At 39.5% G+C, this 25,999-nt stretch overlaps 1 protein-coding gene across 1 annotated transcript in view; it reads right to left on the bottom strand.

The window, feature by feature from the left end:
• LOC131679545 (uncharacterized) overlaps window positions 1–25,999 on the bottom strand; it is a 55,370-nt gene that overhangs the window by 25,467 nt on the left and 3,904 nt on the right. Inside the window, exons 2-3 of the mRNA XM_058960286.1 lie at window positions 11,565–11,685; window positions 10,383–11,115 (exon numbers count right to left, since the gene is read on the bottom strand). Coding sequence (XP_058816269.1) covers window positions 10,383–11,115; window positions 11,565–11,685 — 854 coding nt within the window. The remainder of the gene's footprint in view (window positions 1–10,382; window positions 11,116–11,564; window positions 11,686–25,999) is intronic.

Below are 25,999 nucleotides of genomic sequence, written 5' to 3' on the forward strand. Positions count from 1 at the left end.
AACTCCCATACATCAGTCAATCTATCCCGGGAAGAGCCGTCAATAGGGAGCACATAAGCAACTCCATCAGATACGGGAGGCTGTTTATAGAGGCACCGCGTGTTCGTTTGCGTCAGTCGTTGCTCGATTTTCGCACGAGCAGGACCTGGACAATAATGTCCGGACGATGCGATAAGTGGGGTGTTAACAAGGGGAACTCAGAGTCGCACTCTTCCTGAGCCAAGAGATCATAATCATATCGTGAACGGTGTAACTGACTTCCGTTGTTCTGCCAAAATTGGCTTAGAGTATCTTGTAATGGAACGTTTCATATAATCCGAGCATTGTTTGTATGCGGAGCATGGTAGTAGATCACGTAAACTTTTCTTATAATATGCACGCATTTCAGCATTCCTAACCCGGGTAACTATCAAGCATTAGTATATGCTTTAAAGTAACATCTTGGCATTTTATATATTTCCAAATCTTAGCAGTGCCTTCATTTTTATGTTTTCAAATTTTAGCACTTTAAAACAGTTAAACAGTATTCAAAAAACTATTTAAAATCTTTTTGTTAGTAAACGATATTTTGTATGGCACATCAGTAAAAGAAGCATTCTAATAGCAGTAGAGTAATGCATCCGTAAATTTTGCCAAAGCCGGCTTTTAAAGAGCATTTCAAATTATTCGGTTATCACGCCGTCGATCTTTACTGTTTGGGTAGGCATGTATATACGGCAGTCCTTTATAAACTACTTTTCAGTTCACGATAATGTCGTTTGCTTGCTTTAGATAGGGTATAACAAGGCTGAGCTAATCTGGGCTATCGAGATATCTAACACGACTGGTCCTGTGTCATTTATTCCGTTAGAATACTTAGCAGATTAGATGGTCTGATTGAGTTCAATGTAGATAATTTCTGAAAAGAATTCGGTGTTTTCGGTGACAAAACCATTAGCTGAGTCTTTTTCAGGCGAGTTCATTTATGTACGGCGTAAACGGAAAAGTTGAAGAGGCAGAAATTTCGATGGATAATAGAAATAGAAAGACGAGTCAGGTGTTAGTACAGCAAAAATGTGGTCACCCATCTTTTTTCGATGTATCCCTGGATGATACCGATAGCAAATGTGTAATATCTTTAAACAGCAGCTGATCATAAAATCATCTTCAGTTGCTTGTGAAAAAATAATGTCATAACGGCATTTGGACTGGTGATTGAACTCTAATAATATGCACACTATATAATAAGTACCTAGTCACCTAGCTAGTAAAGACTGTCTCCTCAGTATACTGGTTGATTGATTTTATTGAAGGCGGGTTTTAACCTTATACGTCATTCACCCGTGATATACAAAATTTTTACATGTCAGTTTTTAAAGTCTAGTATGTGATGGCGCTTTTGGTGGTTGAAAAAGTTTCCCGGTTTCGGGGCTGGTGTCCAGCTTGGTCTTGAAGGGCGCAGGTTGGTTTAGGTGGGCCGCGGTGGTCCCTCCCATCACCCGTCCTGGGTGTGGCGAGGTGCCCGCAGTTGTGAATGGCTAGTCGTTGTTCGATGGGGAGGCCTGTAGGTGGGGGCTGAAGTGGGCTTTCCTGGTGGGTAGCGGAGAGTCCTCCCATTACCCGTGCTGGGTGTGGCGAGGGGCCCGCGTTTATGTGCAGAAGGTGAATTTTGATGTTCGATGGGCCGCGGTGAGCCCTTCCATCATCCGGTCCAGGTGTGGCGGGGGGACCGCTTTGTGGGGTATGTTGCGGTAAATTCCAGTTGGGCCGCGGGAACCCTCCCATCACCCGGTCCGGGTGTGGCGAGGGGCCCGCGGTTCTGAGTGGCAGCGTAGCTGGGTGGTACGCCGGGGTTGGTGAAGCTAGATGAGTTCATAAAGTCCTGAGTCTTTTAAAAAGTTGAGCATCACCTCCTCTCTCACAGGATCGTTAGAGAGTGAGTCGCGGATGGAGAGTGGCAGGTCATGCATTGCTCGTAGGTCTCGTAGCTCGATGCAGTTTATGAGGAGGTGACTGATTTCCGAGTCCCGCATGTGGTGCAGGAGGGAACGGGTGTGTTGGAGATGGTATGCTCATGGGAAATCCGGGTGTGTCCGGTCCGGAGCCGCGAGAGGACCCTTTGCTCCTTCCAGCTGTCCCGGTCATCCCATTTGGCGGGAGTGCCCTTGACTTTCTGCAGATAACCACGAGAGGTTCGCCAGTGTTGGACGAAGTGATTGCAGATGGCCTGGGTGAAGTGGCGAACAATGTCCTTGGATGGAACCTCCTTGGTTAGCGCTTTCCTCGCTGTCCTACCCCGGGCTGCAAGGGAGTCGCCTCGGCGTTCCCCTTTATACTATACTGGTCTTGATATGAAGTCTACTGAATAGATGCTCCGTTTGCCAACTAATTTCACGAATCTACAGCTCAATATTGGTAACTGGAATTTACATCATCATTAAAAATCAGGTTTTTCGGTGTATTTTGTTACAAGTTTCCAACAATCGAAAATAGTTATATTTATTGGTGGTATTTAAAATATTTAAAAAAATCTTCCATTTTTTCAATCATAGAGTCGGTTTGAATTCCGCAATAAATCGTCTATTAGGTTAACGTTTCTGTGTGTATAGTCTATCGGAAAAGTGTGTTGCCTTTAAACACCTAGCGTCAACTGATTTCATTCCGAGAAAATGCTCTGTCCATCTTCAGTTATCACAATAACGATATTGCAGACAAATCGACGGTCAACTTATTTTTTAAATTTGGTGCTCTATATTGATGGTATTGTACGAAATAGGGTGGAAATTTCGGTGTTCTGTGTCGATTTCGGAAGATCGGCTAAGAATTAGCTTAGTTTTATTTATAAATAGCATATATACTCCAAAATTGAATGAAAATTGGTTAAAATCTCTCCGACTGATGTTTATTCCACTCAATTTTTCATCAGTGTATTTCGTCCTCTGTGTACTGGGTGAGAGAATAATAGTTCTAATGGTTTGACAAGGGTGTCATTCGCAATGGCTTTAAATAAAAAATGCCTTGTCCAGTCAGCAAACCTTTAGGTAACTGCAAGGTGCAACGATACTTTTACTGGTTATCCTAATTTACGAATAATCTTTGTCCTATTGAAGTAAAAATACTGTAAAAGTTCGATATGAATGTTTCGTGTTCCACTTGCTGCCAGTTATACGAGATAAGAACGATACCAGCCAGTTGCTTTAGGTGTTCACATATGTTGTGTGATCTGTATAGATTAAGTGTCTAACTTGCGCGTATTTGGTGTTAGTTTGGATATTTAATCTAACCGGCAGCAAGTTGGTGTCAGTTACTGATGAGTGGAACACGAAACATTCAAATCCAAATTTTATAAGTTAGGTGTTTTGCCCTTATGTGCAAATGGGTTCAACCATTTTCTTTCCTTCGGGAAACAAATATTGCATACGTGAAAATCCTGCTCCTCCAGTTTGTGTCAGTTGAATGTTTTACAACTTCTGTATAGTCAGGAATCAGAATAAAGGTGCCGTCTCCAGCTGCACACTAAATTATTGTTAGGAAATCTTTTTTTCCTTTTTTATTTCGATTATGTTAGTTACATTTTCTTTTTTACATTTTAAAGACATTTAATTAGCTAGAGATTACTGGGTAGGGAAAGTTATGAAAATCAGAGCCATAGTACTTAAGTAAGAGCAAGGATGTGAACTATACAGATCGGAAAACTAGAAGTGGCAGGGTCATTAGAACAGGCTTAATATCGTACGGGCTTAACTTTTGTCTTCTGCTAATGAGGGTTGAGCTTAGGCAGCATAACTACGAATCACTCGAGTTCACAGCATGTCTCCTGGCATAGACAGACTTGTCCATCTTCACCGTGAGAACCGACAAGTTAAATATATTATAATATAAAAACCGGATATAAACTTGAAGCATAAAAATCGGACTGGGACTTTCCTCTGCAAGAGTCGGATAAAAAAACCTTCAGTATAAAATCCGGAAGAAAATATGTCTAATTCTTACAAATAAATTTTTGTTAGCCGATTTTTAATCTTGAAAATCACGTTATGCGGATGCTCCTGCGAACGATTTATTTATTTTTAACTGCTTTTTATACTGGAGGCTCATTCTTACCGAGTTTTGCGGGTGGACATTTTTTAAGCGATTCTTATGCTGAAGAATCTCCGTCCCATTTTTACGCTTGAAGTTTATTTCAGATTTTTATATTCTAATGAATTTGGAACGGGTTTTACGAAGCATATCGTTGCGACTTTAATTTTCGGTCGCACATAATATAACACATATTATGTGTTAGCTGAAAATATTGTTTTGTGGAAGTGATAGTTTTGAGTGTGCCTTTGATTTTTACTTGACGTTATCACTTCGTATTAGGTCACGATCAATATTTTTGGCAAAAGCGCATTTTCTGGTAAATAGCTGATTTATCAACGCTGTGTGAAAGTTCGCTTCTATCGATACATGATACCATACCCGTTGGAGTTATTTAATTTCCTGCGCATATTGCATACCCGTTATTTGTTAGCTCAAAAGCATGACTTGTACCATCTGCTTAAAAGTCGGTAATAATTCTGAGCGAATCACTCGTGGGTACTGCGAAAATTCGTTCCACATGATATGTGTCAAGACGGATTATGAGATACGAGGCGTCCTGGGAACCTACCCACGGAATTTATTCTGATGTGTATTCTGATGTGTAGCGACTGTGATGATGTGCATGTGCAAATGACTCACTGAACGAGCAGCCGCTGGTGCGCTGAGATGATTTCGCTAGATACGCTCAGTACAAAAGCGCGACTTCCGGAAGGTTAAAATGTTATTGCGGGCCTTTGTTCAAATATTTACACAAGTATTATTGATTTATTTGCTCGAACATACATCTCTGTTCTCTGTACTTAAAGTAAAAACAAAAACAAACTACTTGTTAGAAAAGTAATAAAAGAGGCAAATAGTTATCTACTAAATACCATTTCGGTTTTCGTAGAATGCTAACGGACGTGAAATTAGATTACCTTTCGTCAACCAACAAGCGTATTGACAAAATAGATAAGAATCGTAAAAATGACTAAAAATATTCGTTCTTGTGAGAAGATTCTTTATAGTCTAATGTTATGATCCTATCATGGCACCGCACCCATTAAAATCAACATTAATGCATATTTTTGAAGGCTACCAATCAATACCACCATTCTGTCTATAAATAAATACTATACAATTAACTGTTTCCAATAAATCATTCAAAATACTTGGATTCAGTCACTCTTGATTCTTATAAGTAGTCAATAAATGTCTGATTTTCTTTCTTGACACTGGTAAACATATACATGCATGACTAATAGCATTCTATAAATATTGTCTGCTATAATAGGGACCCACTAATCTTCCACAGACCTGACGACAGCGGGCACGATCGGCCGCCGTAAAACATGTTGATGACTAGTTAGTTAAATTAATTACCCAGCAGCATATTATGATTCAGTGGCATAATCGGTTGAAATGTTAGCCTTTATTTGACAAGCATTGTTCGGTAAATCCGTTCCCATTGAAATCGACGACAGATGTATTTTCTAACGCCAGAAATAGCGCATTCGGATAGAGAAACAGAAAACAAATAGGATTTTAATGCAAATCTTAGAAACTGTATCCTCACGCATATTTGTACTGCAGCTGCTGCAAGAAGATGCCAATATTTCCATAAATTGAGAGGTTGTTGAATGAAAACCGGGATGATTAATGAATCGTTTTACTAAAGAGTGTCGTTTAGAGTTAAGAGATTTGGCTGACGTTGTTGTGGACCTGATGAATGTCAAAAGTTTACATTTAATACTAATAATATATCATTTTAAGAATTGCAACGAAATAGAGATATTATTTAGTTTTTCGAGTTACTTTGTTAATATGTTTATTGTCCAAAAATAGCCGTTACTGTTTACTGGTTTATAGTCTGCTTACCTGGTTTTCATACGTCATGCTAATGGAATTTTTATGCCGTTCTAATACCTTTCAAGCGACTGTTCTTATGTAAATTATTATGTTTTAATTTGTTATGAAATCCATAGGTGCATTATGCGTTGTTTTATTTTGTCGTGACTAACGACTTACCTTTCAATATAGGGGCCCCTTTTCAAAATTTCGGAAGAAAAATGATGTAAGATTTTGAACGCTTATATCTTTTGTTGTACTGAATGGATTTAATCAATTTCTTCGGCATTTTGTCGAAAATATTTGTACCAATGTTGTATTAAATTTTGGAATATGTAGGATATTCATTATCAACGGAAAAATAGTGTTTTGAAAAATCTTTCGACTCGGAAAAGTGAAAATTTTCAGCCCATCCCGCACAGAGCCGTCAAAATGGTGCAGCAAATGAACAATAAAATAATGAAAAGTTTATATAAAGGTCCACTACATGTTTGTTCCTATGATTATTCGTATTGGGTTGCTTGACGAGAGCAGTTGGTGAGGGAAAGCCGGGATATTAATTTTGGTTAAGCCATTAGAAGTCGGACGGAAAGCAAAGGCTCATGCACGCCACGAGAACGAGCGAGAAAGCGATAGTAGTGCATATTAGCGAAAGCGTTACGTAACGTAACATTTTGAACCTTATTAATTTTTCTTCTACAAAACGGATTGCCAATCTTGTTTCATAAATCGGAAGGAAAACGTTCAATGCTTGCTACCGATACGTTCTTTGCTATATAAAATTTGTTTAAATAGTTCGAAAACCACTTTAAATGAAATCAACATTAATGATAAAACCTATAAATAGGGGTGTCGCAGCTTTTCTCAAAGCCAGACGTGTGTAAGACGCAGTGCATAACAGACGTGCGTGGTCGTAAGAGGCTGCATCGGACGACCGATCAAATCAGCTACCATCGGAGAGAAGAAGAAAAACGTTGGTGGAGGTGGTGGCGGTGAGAAGTCCAAAAAGCCAAAGGCTAAGAAACGCAGTCACTGAAAAGGCGGTAGTAACTGCCACTAAAAATGCCACCAAAACATCGAAGGCTGCAAAGCGTACTCATTCGGTGTGAGCTGCGAAAGGGGAAAGATCGTATGGATGTACGCAGTAAAAACAATCGTCGGCAAGGTTTGAATTGTTTTAAAAGATTCCCGTCTTGTATCAACATAGTTATCTACAAACCGTCTTTATTAGGACGAATACAAAATGGAAAAAGAATTTAATTAGAAAGTTTCTTTTATTAACTGGTATTAAGTTTGCGCTTGGTAATTCTGTACTTTTACCAGTGAATCATAAGAAAATGTTTTTCTAATTTACAAACCCGAAGGTTTTTGCAAATCCTTCCAAGAAAATCAGTGAATGTGCCAACTCTGCCACTAAGCGAAAGCTACACCAAAACGAATGATGAAAATATTTTCATTTATCGAACAAAAGGACGTCTTTCCATCTGCATTGTAAAGTCAATAAATAGGAACACCATGATGAAAACCGTGCTCATTCGGTGTGAGCTGCGAAAGGGGAAAGATCGTACGGATGTACGCAGTAAAAACAATCGTCGGCAAGGTTTGAATTGTTTTAAAAGATTCCCGTCTTGAATCAACATAGTTATCCACAAACCGTCCTTATTAGGACAAAGGCAAAATGGAAAAAGATGGGTTGGTAATGTATATGACATAACAAGGGTATCGTGACCACACTTCGAAGTTATTTCAAATCTTGCAAAGCATAAATTGACATAATTTCAATGATTGTTCCTTTATGAATGAAATGACAAATTTTCAGGTCAACGCGGCAATAACTTTGCAATTTATAGAACAATTTTATATTTTTAGTTATCATATATTAACTGTCATCTCTTCCAAACAACTTAACCCTCTGCTGCCAACCACGTGGTTTTGCAGGGTTGAGGAGAATCATTGTAAAATGTCCAATACATGATTTTATGTTGTTACCTCCACTAAAACCACTTCAGAACACTCCCACCTGTCATACATGTACATTGTCTGCATGTTGAAATCATTATATGAATTATATTGACCTGTATTCAACGCGGAGAACTCGGTAATAAAATTGTTTTGCTGAATATACTAACGAACGGGATCCCCAGGAAAATTTCGCTGAGCCCGGTGAATCGAACTTAATGCGCAAAATTTAGCCATTTGAAGGAGATACAAGCAGAATTTTAAGAATATGAGCATCGCGGTTATGTCCCGGACATTACCCGCCCCTAGTTTTTCGCTAAACGTGTTCATTTCTGTACGGAAAAGATTCCGATGGTTGTTTCGAGAGATTTTAACATTGATATTTCAAAGCAAGAAAATTGTTCATTTCATGAATGAATGTCTCAACGAGCTTAGAATCCAGCGCATCCCCTATCAACGCAGACGCCAACAACAAAGGTTCTTTTCAGAGCCACCATAATTATTATAAAGAATAACTTGAAACATTCCCACATATTTCATAGAGTATCATTCGATTTGAATTACAAGTCAAACGAGTAGTCACGACACTCCGGTTATGTCCTAGACATTACCCGCCCATCTTTTTTAATTAACTTTCAAACTATAAGATATGAGCTACAACATGTACCCCGGTTCATAATACTATTTAAGATTACAAATATCCGTAATATCTACTTTGATACGGAAATATTTGAGCGATTATAAATATTTCAGTAAAATTTGTTCCAGTCCATATTATTTATGCTAGAATTATAACATGAAGCTACCACTGTAAATTTTCCTTCTATTCTCAAAAAAACTGAGATTCCTATTTATCGAAATATTTACTGTGATTTTTTGCAGATTCACCATATACACCCAAAATCCGACGGGTATGTTTCTATTACTTTTGGGTAAGATTCTATTGTGTTTTCGGTAACAGACCACGCAATTGCGCATTGCGGTATTAAACTCATATTCCCGCAGAGGTAGTAAACGGTGGAATGACGAATTTCGGTTGCTGTTCATGTATGCGCATCACACAATCAAACACTTTTTCAGTATGTGTCAACCTCGGCTCTGTTCGGATGTAGGATAATTCGGTCGATTGCTATGATAGTATTAGTACCGAGTCAAACCAACCGGAATCCTGGCGGATCTCTGACCAAATTCAGACTGAAATCTGCCCCAATATTGGCAGAAACCAGCCAGAATTACGGATTTTTTACTGAGTAGGTTGGATAGTGGAATAAAAAGTTTAGGCGGTTTCCGGATCCGGCCTAGCTGCCAGATCCGGACCAGTCCCCAAATCCAGACCTCCCGGATCCAGACACGCGCTCAGATCCGAACCAGCTCCCGGATCCGGACCAATACCCGGATCTAGCCCATCCCCTTACCAAGTCCGGGCCTGAACCAGGCCCAGACCTGGTGCTTAGATCTAGACAAGTGTCTGGATCCGGACCCTCGGTTCGGATACGTGGATCCAAACCATAGGTCTTGCTTCCCGTACATGACTGGAAGGACTGTTCATGTTTTGTGCAGTCGCTATCTTGCTGTGAACGTCCGTGATAGAAAAGAAATTTCAATTTAACACCAGCCGAAATACCCCACCACTATTCCGAGTCGTTTTTTCTGACTGTGCTTTGAAGCTAGCCGAGTGTGAGCCGATCTTCAAATACGGAATGTGTCGTGTAGAGGAAATTGAATCTCGTCTTTGTCCACATAGTGTTCACTTCACTCGATGCGCAATACAATGACAAGCGAAGTGCTTCCAGACAATCCGACGCGATAATATTTATTGAATAAGAATTGATGAAACATGAGTGCGACGCAGAGAAGATTTGAATGTGTTGGTATTGCCGTTTGAGGAATTTTTTGTTGTGACCGTTTTAGCATGAAACGTCTTGCTATTAGAGCATTTTTTTCTTATTACCGTAAAGGTATTACGGCCGATTTTTGGGTGTACAAAAATGACAGCATTATAACACATGAAAACATAAAATAAGGTAATTCACATCAAATTCACATTACATCGTTATTAAACAAAAATTAAGCTGCGAAATTGATCAAAAAACGCTATTCGTTGATGTTTTAAAACTTTTCTTGATGAAATTGTGTGCAGATTTTATTGATTTATCACCAAAACACAAATTTAAAATGGTAAATGACGAGATACGTTCCAAACCAAACATTTAATACAAGTGTTTGTTTAGTTTGTTTTAACAAAGTAATGAACGTGTATTGAGGTTAAAAGTAGAAGTATTTTTCCAGTTCAAGTATAATGAGATGGTCAGGGACTATATATATATATATAAAAAAACAAGAGTTTGTTCAAGTTATTATTTCTATTTAACACATTTTATACAAACTTTTTTTAAAAAATAAATTATTTTATTCTAGTCTCAACTATATTCAGGCTTCTTTTTATCGAAGCATACTATCAACTATAAAGCGCTGGACACATTTCATAATCTAAGAGTAAATACTGCCAAAATAACATCAGATTATCTAATTACATTCCACTGTAACTTAACTTTCGTTTCGTTTCATCCAACTCTATCCGACACTGCTGTAGCTGTTGTTCGACCGATGCTGATTGTGGCGTCGAAATCGATACTACGGTGGCGGACGCTGAAGCAGTAGACGACTCGTCTGCCACCCTTGGCCGTTCTGAAGTACTACGGCTGGATTTTGTGTTTGGGCCTTCCGTTGCTAGACGATGTAACGTTTCTTCACTCCTAGAGGTTGTCAATGTGACGCTTTCGGTGTCAATTTTACCGGTGCGTCCCATCGAGTCAGTCTTCGGTGCAGCCGGAGTTTCCAGTGCAGGGAGGTAGGCCGTTCCAGGGAAATTGGATACACGCGGATCCAACGCAGCCGATGCTGATGTTTGCTTCACACGATGCGTAGATGCTCCGTAGTTGAACTCCGAGTAGGGTGCACCGTACTCCAGGTACAGCTCTGGCTTTCTGATGTCGTACTCGTTTGTTTTGAATGGACTGTCGATAATGGAGTCGCTGCAAGTGTTAGAGTACTGTTCTAGCAATCGTAAACAAGTGTCATTTTTCGGTCTTTGCACATACGCATACAATCCTGTGGCGTCGTACGGCGGGTTACGGTAGGGTTCGTGGCCCCCTTCATAGGGTCCGTAACCACCGTCGTACGGGACGTGCACATGGATGTAGCGTCCTCGATCGCCGTCGTCATAGTGGACGTACCGGTAGCGATCCAAATCTTCTACATAGTCACCTGTAAGAGCATAAGATAAAATGTTAGACGACGATCTTTGCAGCTTGTTCTATCCGTCGACCTTATAACAAGGTGGTCGGCCAGAAGTACGATGATTAATGGTTTCCTGTGCTTAATTTGATTTGAGCCCAGAAAATGATGCTACCAAATGGCAATATTTGGATGAGATTTACGTTTTGGATGGTTGAGCAGAGACAGATGCGTGACCTTTTCACTAGACTCATTTATGTGAACGACGGTATCATCACTTAGGCGAAGTTTCCAATATGTTTCAATGTTTGCGACCAAACAATTTTCTGAGTTCTTTTTTGAACTGATCCAATTATACATATATGATAATTTATACCTACGTTTCGCCAATCAAAGTGTCCAATTCATATTTTATGCGGTGATGGTTTGACCAATTGAACGGTGATAAACGATAGGGTATTTTCGATCGGACACCTTACCTTCATTTTTGTGCACATATTTCCCGTGGTTGCCGTTGAAATATTTTCGTTTGTTGTACTTCCCGTCGTCGGCCGCGCGAGCTGGAACGCCAGGAGCAAGGCCCAACATAAGCAGCGCGAGCTGTAAGGATTAAAATAATATTCAAATGATTAGAAAGGAATTACAAGCTAGTGCGAGAACGACGAAATCATATCAAGAAAATTATGACCGGATTTTAAAAGTACACCAGTTAGAGATATGAGAGAATATTGGTTTGACTCGAAAATATGAGCGGTCGAAAATAAAAGGCAGTCTCGTAAATCCCATTCAGTTATATTAGATGGTGAAAGTCGGCCAACCTTGAACGGCACTGAGCACTGAGTATTTTCGACATGAAAATAGTTTTCAGCATGATGGGAAGTATTTTTTTCGGAAAAGGTTAGAATACTTTTCCTTAGTAGAATTTAATACTAATTAGGCCACACATAAAAATCAAGGAGCAAATTTTTTTTTTCTAATAATCAAAATACAAAAACCTGTTTTAATGTAATTGTACCTTTCTCATTTGTCTAAACTAAGGTTCCATGGCTGGTTATGTTCGGAATCCGCGTCTTTCGGAATTGTCGGTAGCGGACAATATATTCAAATAATTTTTGATTGGCAATCAATGATCTTGATCTGCGAATCGAAGTGATTTGATGACCATTTAAAATTACGATTGTAACCGTTTTGATGGAAAATTCCAGTGTGATAAGGTCTAACTAACCTGAAAGCCCGGAACCAATAGTCAGAGAACCAAATGAAATTCAAAAACAGTCAATGGGATTACTGTATCTTTCATTTGAAATCAAGTTTGCATAAATCGGTGAAGAATTCGCTGGGAAATAGGTGGCCAATGTGGTCAAAGCTACTTTGATTGATCTTTAGTAATCTAGACCTGCAAATCCAAGCAATGTTCACCCATTTTAATATGAGTTACATCATTTGGACATCATGGTGGTACCAGTTTATATGGGAATTTGCTGTGTGGCCGCACTCCTCAACGCGTACCTCCGGAATCGGAAGTCAGATCAACTAGAAATTCAATAACAGCTTATGGGAGCACTATACCTTTCAGTTGAAACTAAGTATGTGTAAATCGGTTTAGCCATCTATGAGAAAATTTTGTGAGTTGAAATGACACACATATACACACAGACTGTTTCCGGTCTCGACGAACTGAATTGAATGTTATATGACACTCGGACCTCCGGGCCTCGGTTAAAAGTCGATTTTTGGAATGATTACATTGCCTTCCTTTATATGCGAAAGACAAAATTGGCACGTTATATAAAACAACAAAAACTTTCATATAACTTGGCTTTTCGTCATTGAACACTATTATGGTAGTTTTGGAATTTACATTCCCTCATTATTAAATCATGCATTGTCTGAGAGCACGTTTCCATCCAATCGTCGAAAACGATCCGGGATTTGATTCGTTATTTGCCATCCTATGAGTCGCACCTGATTTTAAGTTTCGATCGTTCTTGAGTGGATTCGACGTCGTTTAATTGTTCGCGAAAGGAAGGGCCCACCTGGGAATTGTAAAACAAATGTCTCATGGAAAGGCTAATACAGACTGGCTTCTGAATCGATTACATTTGAAACGGAGCAGTCGATTGAGTCAAAATCGGTTGTTGCATTCGCGATTAATTTCAACAAGGACACAGTTTGAATACAAATCAATTTCCTGGAGATTTATATGTGGTTCAATATTCAAGATGCATAAGATTCGCTGAAAAGGTATTGACATTTAAAGATTTCACATGGGATCGTACTATTCAGACCGTTTTTACGCAGCCATATGTCCGATTCGTATGAACTTCCCCAGCAGTCTTTGATGATACCAAACATACCATTTGAGACTAAGTTTGTGAAAATCGAATTAACCTTTTCCGAGGAGCTGAAGAGACTTTAATTTTGAAATATTCCAAGAACCAGAAACTTACGTAATGGACAGGATTCAAAAGGACTTTGACCGACCATCGGCGATCAAGAAGGCTCTAGCAAAGAAAAAAATGTAAATCTTACAAATGAAGGAACCATCAGCACTTACCGCAGGGAGAGCCTGGAATCCATTGTCAATGTCAATTTTTGTAGCCTTGCAGCGACAAGAAAGATGAGCTGAAGAGTATGCGGGGAGATACCCACCCCAGCGACCATCAGACGATACGGTACAGCATTGGCAACAGGACACAGTTTGAATTACGTGGGAGACAGATAAACGAATGAAAACGGCGATCTTTCACAAGGACGTGTCTGTAGAAGAACTTAAATTTGAGGGCATCCTCTTCAACCTAAATGCGAACGACTTGACTGCAGTACTAACAAGCGCGTGTCATTCGACCATACCGAGGAATAGAAAACCGAGAAACGGTTACCGAGTGCAATACGACGATGATCTACGCATAAGTTGCCTCCGAGCTTGGAGAAAAAACCAGAGAGCTTATAATGACACCGAAAGACGTGATCAAGCAGCAAGCATCACAGAAAAAAATATTTTGTTATTTTTAGTTTATTTTCATGCACATATTTGGAGCATGAAAATAAATGTAAAATTAAGTTTCACCACAGTTTCTTTAAACGGAAAACCAATGCACTTCAATGTATTTTTAATCGAATACTGCTGTAAAATGAATGACATGCAATATTACACGAATGAAAGGGTAAAACTGTGTGCTGCTTGATGCTCCAATTGCTTTTAACGTAATTTTCAATCAAATTTTTGATTCAATCTTTGTATGTTTACATTCGTATTGATTTACATGTCGTTTAAATTTCATTATTTTTTGGTGTGATCGCTTTCAGCAAAGCAGTCAAGTTGAGCAAGAAATCCTGCATTGAGGAGCTTTGCTCCGGAACCAACGCGAGTTCTCACGGATATACCTACAAAGTTTCCATGGCAAAGATAGAAGGCCCAGATGCACCACCTGAAAAGTGCCCAGAGAAGATGAACGGCTTTTCCCGCAGCATAAACTAACGATATGATTGCTTTCGTCGTACAGTGAGGAGGTTGATTATGAAGAAGAAGCTTAAATTACCGACGAACAGCTGATCGAGATGGAAAAAGCCATTGAAAGTGAAGAAGGAGAACCTGGATGTGTTCAGGATGCTCCGATAACTGTAGGCAACAGAAGCTGATGCTGATGAATTTCTTGGATCCGGAAGGCTAACCAAATACATGGAGTGTCAGAACGGCCGGTCATGCAATTCCACTTTCTTATAGACAGGTCTACAGTGGATGCCATCCGAACAGTTGTAGAAGCTGTGGAGACAGCAGAGAAAAGGATGTCGCCATTGCGTGGTGGTTACCACACACTAAAAAAATCTGAATATTAATGATGACTCAATTGAGAAATCTGACGCAATTGCATATGACGCAACTTTAAATGTGATCTATTTGTATGTCATATTCGACGCACTCATAACACTCTTTTAAATAAATTCAATATTTCGTCATTATGAACAAAAACGATTGTCACACGAACTATTTTTAAGTGAAGGAAATAAAATTTAAACCCAATAACTAAGTTTTCAGTGTAAGATGCCATAAAATTACACGTCCTGAATCAAAAACGCATCAAGTGAAGTGAAGCGCGTATTTATCTCAAAAATTATCAAGGTCCGTCGGCTGTGCAAGGTGATTTTGCATGTTCAGCTAACAATGCAATTATATTGCAGGTTCTGCGCTTTGTCCACTGTAAACGTCGAGTGATTTTTATCAAATATGCTCAGTTACACAAAAAAAAAAAGAAGTTCGAATTCCCTTTCGACCACTGTCAGGTCATTTTTGAAGTGTTCAACTCGTTTTGGCAGCATATTCTTGACTCGTAATTCCACGAAGCTTCGACCCAGTAAATGGTGGACGTATTCTGAATTTTGATGAAAATTCGCTTAATTGAATTTTATTTGTATCTTCCATTTTCACGAAAATAGATAATGAGTCGATGATTTGTTGGTAAAAAGCTGCGTGCCGAACTGGTTATTTTTATTTTAGGATTGAAAATTAGTTTTACTTCAATTTTAATAGACAAATGTAATTTCACAGCGTTCTTGTAAAATCACATGTCGCACGTAATTTGAATAATTTGGTGTCGTGTAAAAATAAGAATGAACGTAATAATTGGTCATTTTGTTCGCTAGCATATGTCGGCGCAAAATGACGTAAAATTACAAGAGTTTTTCGAAGTGTGCAGTCTTCCAACATGAACATAGTACACAATGATTACTCTGGTTCTATGCTCATATTAAAATCACACTTCGTGTACGAATTCAAACACGCTATTTCATACCAAAACACGTACACATGTTCGCCTGCACAACCAATCCCCATGTACGTACACGGTGTGCATATACGTTCGTTGCACCAGTTTTTTTCTTTCTCACTTTCGTCATCACTAGTGTTGACTCTTTTTGTCTTGTGCGAATCGTTCTTGTGTAAGCACCCGATGTACGTACACGGATGTTTGAACTAGAGTTTTTACATCGTTCGCTTGGGTTCGATGTTTGAGGCGAACCTGTACATATCGAGACGAATCATGTTTGAGGTTGAACGCATGCACGAAATTTTGTACACAGGTATAAACTTGTCGATGTTCATGGGAGGTCTGGTGGTTACCTTAGACGTGAAGAAAATTTTGAACAGTGCTAGCTGGGAATCAATCGCCCATTTTAGCCTGAGTATCTCTGCAGGATATTAAAGAGCTACTTTCGGAACCGAATCCTGATCTACGAGATAGACAAGGGAGAAGGACAATCACGGAGGGCGTTCCGTAGGGCTCTATTCTCTGCCCGAAGCTATGGAACGCTGTGTACGATGGAGTATTGAATCTGAACCTACCCAGAGGTGTAACGATTGTCAGTTCCGTGGACGAATTGGTGTTCCAAGTAGTCGGGGAAGCACTGGAAGAGGTGGAGGCACCCGACACGGAGACCATGGTTCATCATAAAACAGAGGTGTTGTTGATTAGCCGAAGATAGCAAGAACCGAAAATCGCGGTCGGAGAACATCAGTCTTATGCTGGATCAGATTTTCGAACGAATGTGATTCGATCGAAGCAGGCTCCCGTACACACCAAAAAATAATGAAATTTAAACGACATGTAAATCAATACGAATGTAAACATGTAATGATTGAATCAAAAATTGGATTGAAAATTACGTTAAAATCAATTGAAGCATCAAACAGCATAGAATTTTACACTTTCCTTCGTGTAATATTACATTCATTCATTTTACAGCAGTATTCGAGTAAAAATACATTGAAGTGCATTAGTTTTCCGTTTAAAGAAACTGTAATTTTCAATCCAGATGTAAAATTATAATAAAATTCGTTGAAGAAAGCATGACAAGTCTTGTGTATTTGTGGTGGAACTTAATTTTACATTTATATTCATGCTCCAAATATGTGCATGAAAATAAACTAAAAAAAAACAAAATATTTCTTTCTGTGTATGGTTTTGCTGTCGTTATTGAGAATACAAATAACATTTATTCGAAGAAGTGATCCGTCGTAATGTAGAATAATGCTGCATATCATCTACTCGAACTTTTAAAATCACGTTGATTATGCTAAGGGGAAGACGGCAAGTGTTTGGCGGGGCGCTAGTGTAACGGGCGCCACAAACCATCTGGAATCGCCGGTCCGAAACCCCTCGAGCAGACTACTTCGACCGCCAAGGACTAGATCGAGTAGGTCGTGTGAAACGCTAGCAGTGGGTCGCGAGCCGAAAGGTACGCTCCATCCAGTATCGCCGAACCGACCTCGCTAACTACTGTTTGGCCCGTTGAGATGGAAACTAAATGGGTCGCGAAAACGTGAACTAAATGGCTCACGGAAGTTCACCGCCCTGAGTAGCCGAATAGGTGTTCGGAGCTAAATTGCTCTAATATATGCAAAAGCTGATGGAGTACAAGAAGGAAGCCTGAAGCTTAATAGCTGAAAGGACGAGAAATGTAGTAGATCAAGCGATATTCCAAGTACATTGTGTCCGATTGTAACATTATCGATCAACATTTAAACTCACTGCCATTGATAACGGATGAAATGGCTTTGAATGATAAGATCATTGTATTAGGCGACTTCAATCTCCACAGCATTAAATGGATCCGCTGCTCATCTAATTACCTGTATCCAGATGCTACATATTCTTCAAAAATATCAAACATTTTGATACTTCTGAACAACTATAACACTGCCAGTTTAGTTCAGTTGACCGATAATTACAATAGCAACAATCGCTTGCTGGACCTCTGCTTTTCCAGTGAAGATCTCTCTGGTATGCTTAGAGTAGATGTTGCCCAAGTTACACTTATAAAAACTTGCCACGATCATCCTCCACTTCAAATAACTATTGACAATTGCTCAACTGTTGTTTTTAAACACAGCTGCAACTGTGTACTACTAATCTCCGAAGCTGCTAATGTCGTTCCTCTACGTTCTCCAATTGGCTCTCACCCTATTATTACACCCACTACAGTCAGCAGAGTATTTTCTAAGCTGAAGTCATCGTCCGGTCCAGGACCCGATGGAATTCCATCTGTCGTACTGAAAATTACTCAGATAGTCTCCAGCTTCCTTTATCAATGCTGTTAAATAGCTCTCTGTATCGAACTATTGAGGAATAGCGGCATTATCTGCATTATCTAAGCCATTTGAACTGATTGTGCTTGATTTTATCACTCATAACTGTTCTAGCTACATATCAGAGAGCCAACATGGCTTCATGCCCAAACCACAGAGAACAGACATATAAACTAGAACAAATTTGCCCCGAAAACCTGTGTGAACATTTAAATGAAAATACGATGAAAATCACCATCGTATACAGGTTTGGATGCGTGATTCAACATTGTATCCAAGTTTGCATGCAAGGCCCGTATAGCGATTGCTGGCCGATCGTAGCGCCAGCCAGTGACAAGTTGTTACTTGCTGTTGTCATTTCAAAGCAACAGTTTTATTTCTTACACAAATTGAAAACTTTAATTGTAAGTCAGTTCTCAGTGCCTAAACGGTCAACTACTCAGTGGCGTGGTATGAAAATTTTTTGGGATATGAATATATATATATATATATATATATATATATATATATATATATATATATATATATATATATATATATATATATATATATATATATATATATATATATATATATATATATATATATATATATATATATATATATATATATATATATATATATATATATATATATATATATATATATATATATATATATATATATATATATATATATATATATATATATATATATATATATATATATATATATATATATATACAACTAATACAACTACCCTTGCATGGAACCTGATTCCTCCTGCGCACTACATTTCAGTATTGCTTCGAGAAGATGTTTATTTAAGTGCACAGCACACACTCCAATCCAACTACTTAGTAGTTAGTTTTTTCAGTAGGGTTACAGCACCCATCCTCGACGCACTATCAGTTTTCGATCATCCACACAACGTGGAAATTTCTGTGTGGGAGTACAAAAGCTTGCTTTGGGTCGAGAATTAGTGCTCTTCTCCTCCGAAAATAATCTGGGCGGCAAACTTCAGATCGTCTAATTTACTAAGCCCTTCGTCTCCCTTGTGCCATTTAGCACGACTTCCTCGCTACGCTCCCGACTTGAACGCGAACTACTCGTTCTAGCACCTGACGATGGGCCTAGCTTATTTCGACGGTCGACGGAGAATTTCCCAGTGAGATAAGTTCTCTCGAAGCCGAGCCAACCAGGCGCCGAGGTCAGTTCGGCCATTCCGGTGGAGTAGGGCGTCCGGTTCGCTGGTGCCCCGACGACCCACGACTGGTGGTGTCTCGTTGCGATCTACTCAGTCTAGTCCCCGGCGATGAATCTAGCTTACGCTGACGGAGTCTAGTCCCCGGCGAAAGAAGTTCTCCCGATAACGATTCTTATCTGATTTTCGATATATTTGGGTGACGTGGTTGGTCCGGTGATTATGGGTGGAGCTAAGCGTCCGGTTCGCTGGCGTCCCGATAACCCATACTCGGTGCTTTATCGCAGTCTACTCGAGTCCTCGGCGGTGGATTTAGCGTACTCCTGCGGAGAGATCCCTGGTGGTGATTGCTCTCCCGAAATTGTTACTCATTGTTCATTACGCCATTTTCGCTGTAAGGCGGTCATAATCTGCATCTCCACTCTGTTTACCGCGTTCCATGTGTTTACGTCGCTAGTCATTCTGTTATTCTGTAGGCTACATTATGTTTAATTTAATGAATACCTGTTGGAATTAAAAGGAAAATATTTCTTCTTTCTATATTTTTAGTTTTACATTAGCCGGGTTGATGTCCAGTCCTCTCATTTTAAGTAGCTCCCTGCACGTCGCACAGAGGAGTATTTGACCAAAAAAGCTGGCCGAAAGTCATATTTTCAAAAACCATTATCAAGGATATTATATTATATCATAATATTCCCTAGTAATTTCTGCATTAAATAGCAACCACATTGCGTGTATTTACTAAAGTTTGGCAACGCTGTCCATTGTCCAAGGTAGGGTTTTTTCAATACTCTAGGCTGATTTAAAGCTGCACGTGGAAACAAACTTTTCCAAACATTAGTGATTCGAATTGTTTCGACTCAAATATTCTATATTTTAATAAACCAAGATCAGGGTCGTATTTTGGTGTAGATGGATCCAAATACTCGAAACAATATTAGTCTTATTAAACTTAAATACAAACAAAAAAATCCGCCATTTTCTCACTTTTCAAAATTGAAAAAGTTTATGTTCCCAATCCGTCCCAGTGAAAACTCTTGTGCCCTGATTAAGTCTAACCAAAATACTACTAGATCGGCGAAATAAACTTACGCATAATTGCTCCTTTTTGAATGTGAGCTATTTGAAAAATTAGATATTTTTGAAATTTTTCCTCGTTTTTTTACATTGTCCGTGCGAAGTTCAAACATTTACAAGGATATTTCTTTTCGAAATAATGTGTAATCCTTGGCAAGATTTAGTTTTAGTTAGCTAGGAAACAAAATGATGGTTTTTTTTGAACCAGAGCGCTCCAAAGTGCTTCGAATCGATTTGTTTTCGTGCAGAATTGAACTACATATGTTGCTTGAACTGTGTTTCATTTCGTTTCCCAGCTAACTAAACCTAAATCTTGCCAACAATTACACATTATTTCGAAATGAAATATCCTTGCAAATGTTTGAACTTCGCACGGACAATGTAATAAAACGAGGAAAAATGTCAAAAATGTCAAATTTTTAAAATATCTCACATTCAAAATGGAGCAATTATGTGCAAGTTTTTTTTTTCGCCGATCTAGTAGTATTTGGGTCAAACTTAATCAGCGCACAAGAGTTCTTATTGGGACGGATTGGGATTTTCAATTTTGAAAAGTGAGAAAATGGCGGAATTTTTTTCTTTGTATTTAAGTTTAATAAGACTAATATTTTTTAGAGTCTATGGATTCATCCATATCACCCTGACCTTTGTTTATTAAACACATAGGGGTTATGTTCGGCTTCCAGTCTTTGAACTATTTAACAAACGGAATATTTACTTATCATCCGACGTTTCGGCTACGCAATACATGTAGCCGAAACGTCGGATGATAAGTAAATATTCCGTTTGTTAAATAGTTCAAAGACTGGAAGCCGAACATAACCCCTATAAAAAGGATTAAAAACATAGGATATTTGAGACGGAACAATTGGAATCACTAATGTTTGGAAGATTATGTTTCCACGCGCAACTTTAAATCAGCCTGAAGTATTAAAAACCCCACGTGTCCTTTGACAGTTAACAGCGTTTCCAAACTTTAGTAAATACACTCAACGTGGTTGCCATCTAATGCAGAAATTAATAGGGAATGTTATGATATAATATAATGTCCTTGATAACGCTTTTTGAAAATTTGACTTTCGGCCAGCTTTTTCGGTCAAATACTCCTCTGTGCAGCGGGTGCTCGCCCAAGTTAACATCCCGAGTGTAGAGAATGATTTGAGAAGAAGGAGGTCAGACTGATCGGTCTAAAGCTCTTTGCCGCCTCATAAGTGACGCAGCCACATTTGGGAATTAATTTTGCAGTTTTTCCCACCACGCTAATGAAATGTATCATGTTACAAGACCACAAGTAGGAATCTTTTTCAAAATATGCTTGAAGTTGTGGGATACACCCTATGGTTTCGGTATACATGGGCTGCAGTACACCCCTCGGCGAGCCATCAACTGACGTTGACAATACAAAAAGGTTTGGAAGGTTTGCCAACACTGCTTCTGCTGTCGTAATAAAACTAGGGAGAGAATCTGCCTCTTTTGTCTACATGCCGTCGAATAGGTAAGTTGTGTTTGGTGCAAAGCTCCGTGTCCTTTCCCCATTTTGCCAGACAATTGATGTGGCATAATGGCGAAACTCCACAATGGCGATCCTGCCAGGAATGTTGCGTCATCGCAACTATAAGGTTGACCGGAAACTACATCAATTGTCTGGGATGGACATGAAGGACTACGAAAATAAGCACTTAGCTTAGTGCTGCTAAAGAAAGTGCAAGTCGCCATTTTGGTATTAGTTTTTTTTCCATCTACGGTGCGCATGGAGTGTGAAAATCGCCATTTTGGTAAACTGTTTCTCGAAGAGTACGCAAGTGAAAATGATTTTATCCGCCAAAAAAAATTTGGTTCGGGATTTAACAGTAATTATGTTTTATCATTTTTGCATAGTTTTCGATCTAAATTTAAAACTGCTTCGTATATGGAATCATTTTTTTGTGTTATCTGTGTGTAATACTTATATGCTTTCCGGAAGGTGGTTCAGATGGGAAGCAGTACCGGACGAATACTCCCAGCAAAAGCCTGTTGCGAGATGGGACAGCTCGTATAAATGGTTTGAGACGACCGCCTTCGCTTCAAATGGGATGTTTGATGGCAAGGTTATGAATCAATTTTGGATCAAGGATTGAAATATTCCCTACGAAGTGGGACCCTGTCGGGAGTGACCACAAGTGGGACGCTTGGTGGCAAGGTTATGAATCAATTCTTGATCAAGAATTGAAATATTCTCTACGAAGTGGGACGCTGTCGGTGACCACAAGTGGGACGCTTGGTGGCAAGGTTATGAATATCCTTGATCAAGGATTGGAATACGAAGTGGGACGCTGTCGGTGACCACAAGTGGGACGCTTGGTGGCAAAGTTATGAATACCCTTGATCAAGGATTGAAATATTCCCTACGAAGTAGGACGCTGTCATGAGTGACCTCAAGTGGGACGCTTGGTGGTAAAATGAATCCATCCTTGATCAAGGATTGAAATATTCTCTACGAAGTGGGACGCTGTCGGAAGTGGTATAGGATATCCACATAAATAATCATTCGCCTTTGGAGTGGGACGCTCCAGTGGATAGAATAATACTTTAACAAATTTTGATATAGCGGGACGCTCGATATGAATTTAGTATGTATTATATATACATCGCGAGATGGGACATCCGCGTAAAACCATTGCCATTGTGTGGGACTCACAATGGAATGAGCAAAATCTTTGCCGCAAAGTGGGACACTTGTTGGAAAGATTAAGTGCAAAATCTTCACGACGCTTCTGATCCTTTTTTTCTACTATTTTCTCGGCAGTGGATTAATATGGAAGACACTGGAAAATACGTAAGAATTGCGACCGAGGACAGAGACGAAGACGATAACTCTTCCAATTATTCCGTCACATGTGAAGAAGCGGCTGAAAGCCATTCAAGTGATGAAGAAAAGGCCCAAGAAGATCACGAGTACCCAGCGGAGACTGAAATTGTACGCTCTTCAGTGGATTCTTTTACGGACTCGACGAACAAAGAAAATGGAAAATTGGGTACCACTGTTAACACTGTTCTAACCGAGTCTCTGAATACCGGTACAGATCAGAGAAATGCTAATAGTATGGGAATAGCGAACCCAGATGTTAATGACACGAGTGCTAGACTGGATATCTTGCAAAAAGCTCTGATCGACTTGACGCAGATCGTACGTGAAAAGATAACGGAGCAAAGACCTTTCTCAACAGATCAAGATTGGACAGAACTAACCCCTAATCGGGTACCTGTGGCCAGCTCTCCCATTAGATTCGATAACATTCCACCATTTCCAAAGACAGAGAAAACAGCATGCATGTGGGAAGCATTTACAAGGTATATGGAGAAGTTCGAGATAGCGATCTCCTTAAACAGCATTACCAACTCTGCCCAGCAGGCTCAGTTGTTGTACTTGGCGCTAGGGGATGAGCTCCAAGAGATAATCCGCGCCGCAGGTCTACGCCCTAGCCTTTCTGACCCGGATTGCTACAGACGAATGGTAGGAAACATTTCAAATTATTTCCGAGCAATGACAGACGTTAGTGCTGAACATGACAAGTTCACTGCCATGAAGCAAAACCGTGGAGAGTCGGCTGTGGTCTTCCGCGCAAGATTAGTATCACAAGTTCGGCTCTGTAAATATAGCGAGGAAGATCAAATCCGTTTTGTGAGATCCCAACTTTTGAAAGGGATGTTGAATAGGGAGTTGGCGAGGACGGCTCGAATGTTCAACTACGACACTGAGTTTGTTGTTCAGTCGGCTACTCGTTGTGAAGCCTTCGAGGGGGAGACAAGCTCGACCGCAGGCGAAGTGTTAACAATTGGAGTTTCAAAACCCGGACAAAACGGAAAGGCTATACATCATCCGAATAAGCAGCAGTGGAATAAGTCGCGTGACAATAAGCGTAGTGGCCAACCCCTCAATTCGCATTGCGACTCACTACCCAACCATTTCTCTAAAGGACCGCTTGCTAAACGTCCGACTATGGGAAGACAAGAAAACAATACAGCTTCTAACAGACCGAGTAAAAGGAACCGATGTTCGCGTTGTGATCGCCCCGCTCACATTGGAAGGCAGTGTCCAGCTTTGAACAAAAACTGTCGTCGGTGTGGTAAGCTCGGGCACTTTGAGTCATGTTGTCGTCAAAAGATGAGGGTTGACCAGCTCACACAACAAAATCCGATAGAACCAGAGAATGAGGAAGAACAGGTATGAAAACACAATCATAATTATTATTAATATTATATTTTTGCCCCAAAGCATGGGGATTTTATGAGATTAATACGGTCTGAAGAACCGTTTGTCTAGTAGGCAGCTTGAATTCGAAATTTATTAAAATGCAGTTAATATATCTTACGTTTTTCATTTCCGTTACTTTTTTCCTTGGTGATTATATCTTAATATTGACCACTTGAATGCATGTTTTTCACTATTCTTGGTACTCATTTCTCGGGATGGATACAATATATACCATTAGCTCAGGTCTTTAATTACAAAGTTCAGTATGTTTCCAAATAGCAACAGTATGCATTTACTGGTTTTTTTTTAAACTTTGAATGTAATGTTTCATTAAGTTTCACTGACGCTTGAACGATAAAAAAACTATTGATATCTTAAGGGAATACTCTTGTAACAAAGGTTGCAAAATTACACGCTAGTTTAAAGTTAAGATTTAAAAGTAAGAGCTCAATGTCTTGAAACGCACAGTAAGCACGGAGAAGCCCAATGTAATACAATATTTTCTGCACTTTTCTTTTCTCCTCAATTCAATTGCAGTACATCAACGCACTTTCTCTACAAGATGTACTTGTCAGCTGCAAATTGGACTCTTCTAGTCCGATAAAATTTCTTATTGATTCAGGCGCAGACGTTAATATAATTGGAAGAAAAGATTGGGAGCAGTTGCAATTGGACTGTGAAATGGGCCTATTTACGATTCGTCAGATAAACTTTCCTGAAAATACAAACCTTAAAGCTTATGCAGCGAAGCAGCCGTTACATGTAGAATGTGCATTTAAATCAGTTATTACAGTGCTTGGCACAAACAATCCGGCTATACAAGCAGATTTTTTAGTAGTACCGAACGGAGAAAGATCACTTCTTGGAAGGATTACATCAAGTGATATGAATCTCCTCAAAGTGGGTCCGTTTATTAATAATTGCGGAAATGCGGATGAAACGAAACTATTTCCCAAGATGCCAGGGGTGAGGGTCAGATTCAGTATAGACCCATCTGTCCCTCCGGAGCGTAATGCCTATTTTAACATTCCTGCTGCATTCCGAGAAGCAGCAAGGCTCCGGCTCCAAGATATGGAAACACGAGGTATTATTGAAAAGGTTACCTCAGCACCAAAGTGGATTAGTGGGATGTCAGCGGTAGCAAATGGGAGAGGCGACTTCAGACTAGTCGTGAACATGCGAGGTCCCAATAAGGCTATAAAACGGGAATATTTCAGACTACCGCTTATTCACGAGATGAAGGTAAAGCTACACGGTTCAAAAATTTTCACCAAGCTGGACTTAACCAGTGCTTATTATCATCTTGAGTTGGCAAAGGACTCCCGCGAGCGGACAA

The sequence above is a fragment of the Topomyia yanbarensis genome, chromosome 2 (genome assembly GCF_030247195.1).
Source record: "Topomyia yanbarensis strain Yona2022 chromosome 2, ASM3024719v1, whole genome shotgun sequence".
Taxonomy (NCBI): Eukaryota; Metazoa; Arthropoda; class Insecta; order Diptera; family Culicidae; genus Topomyia; species Topomyia yanbarensis.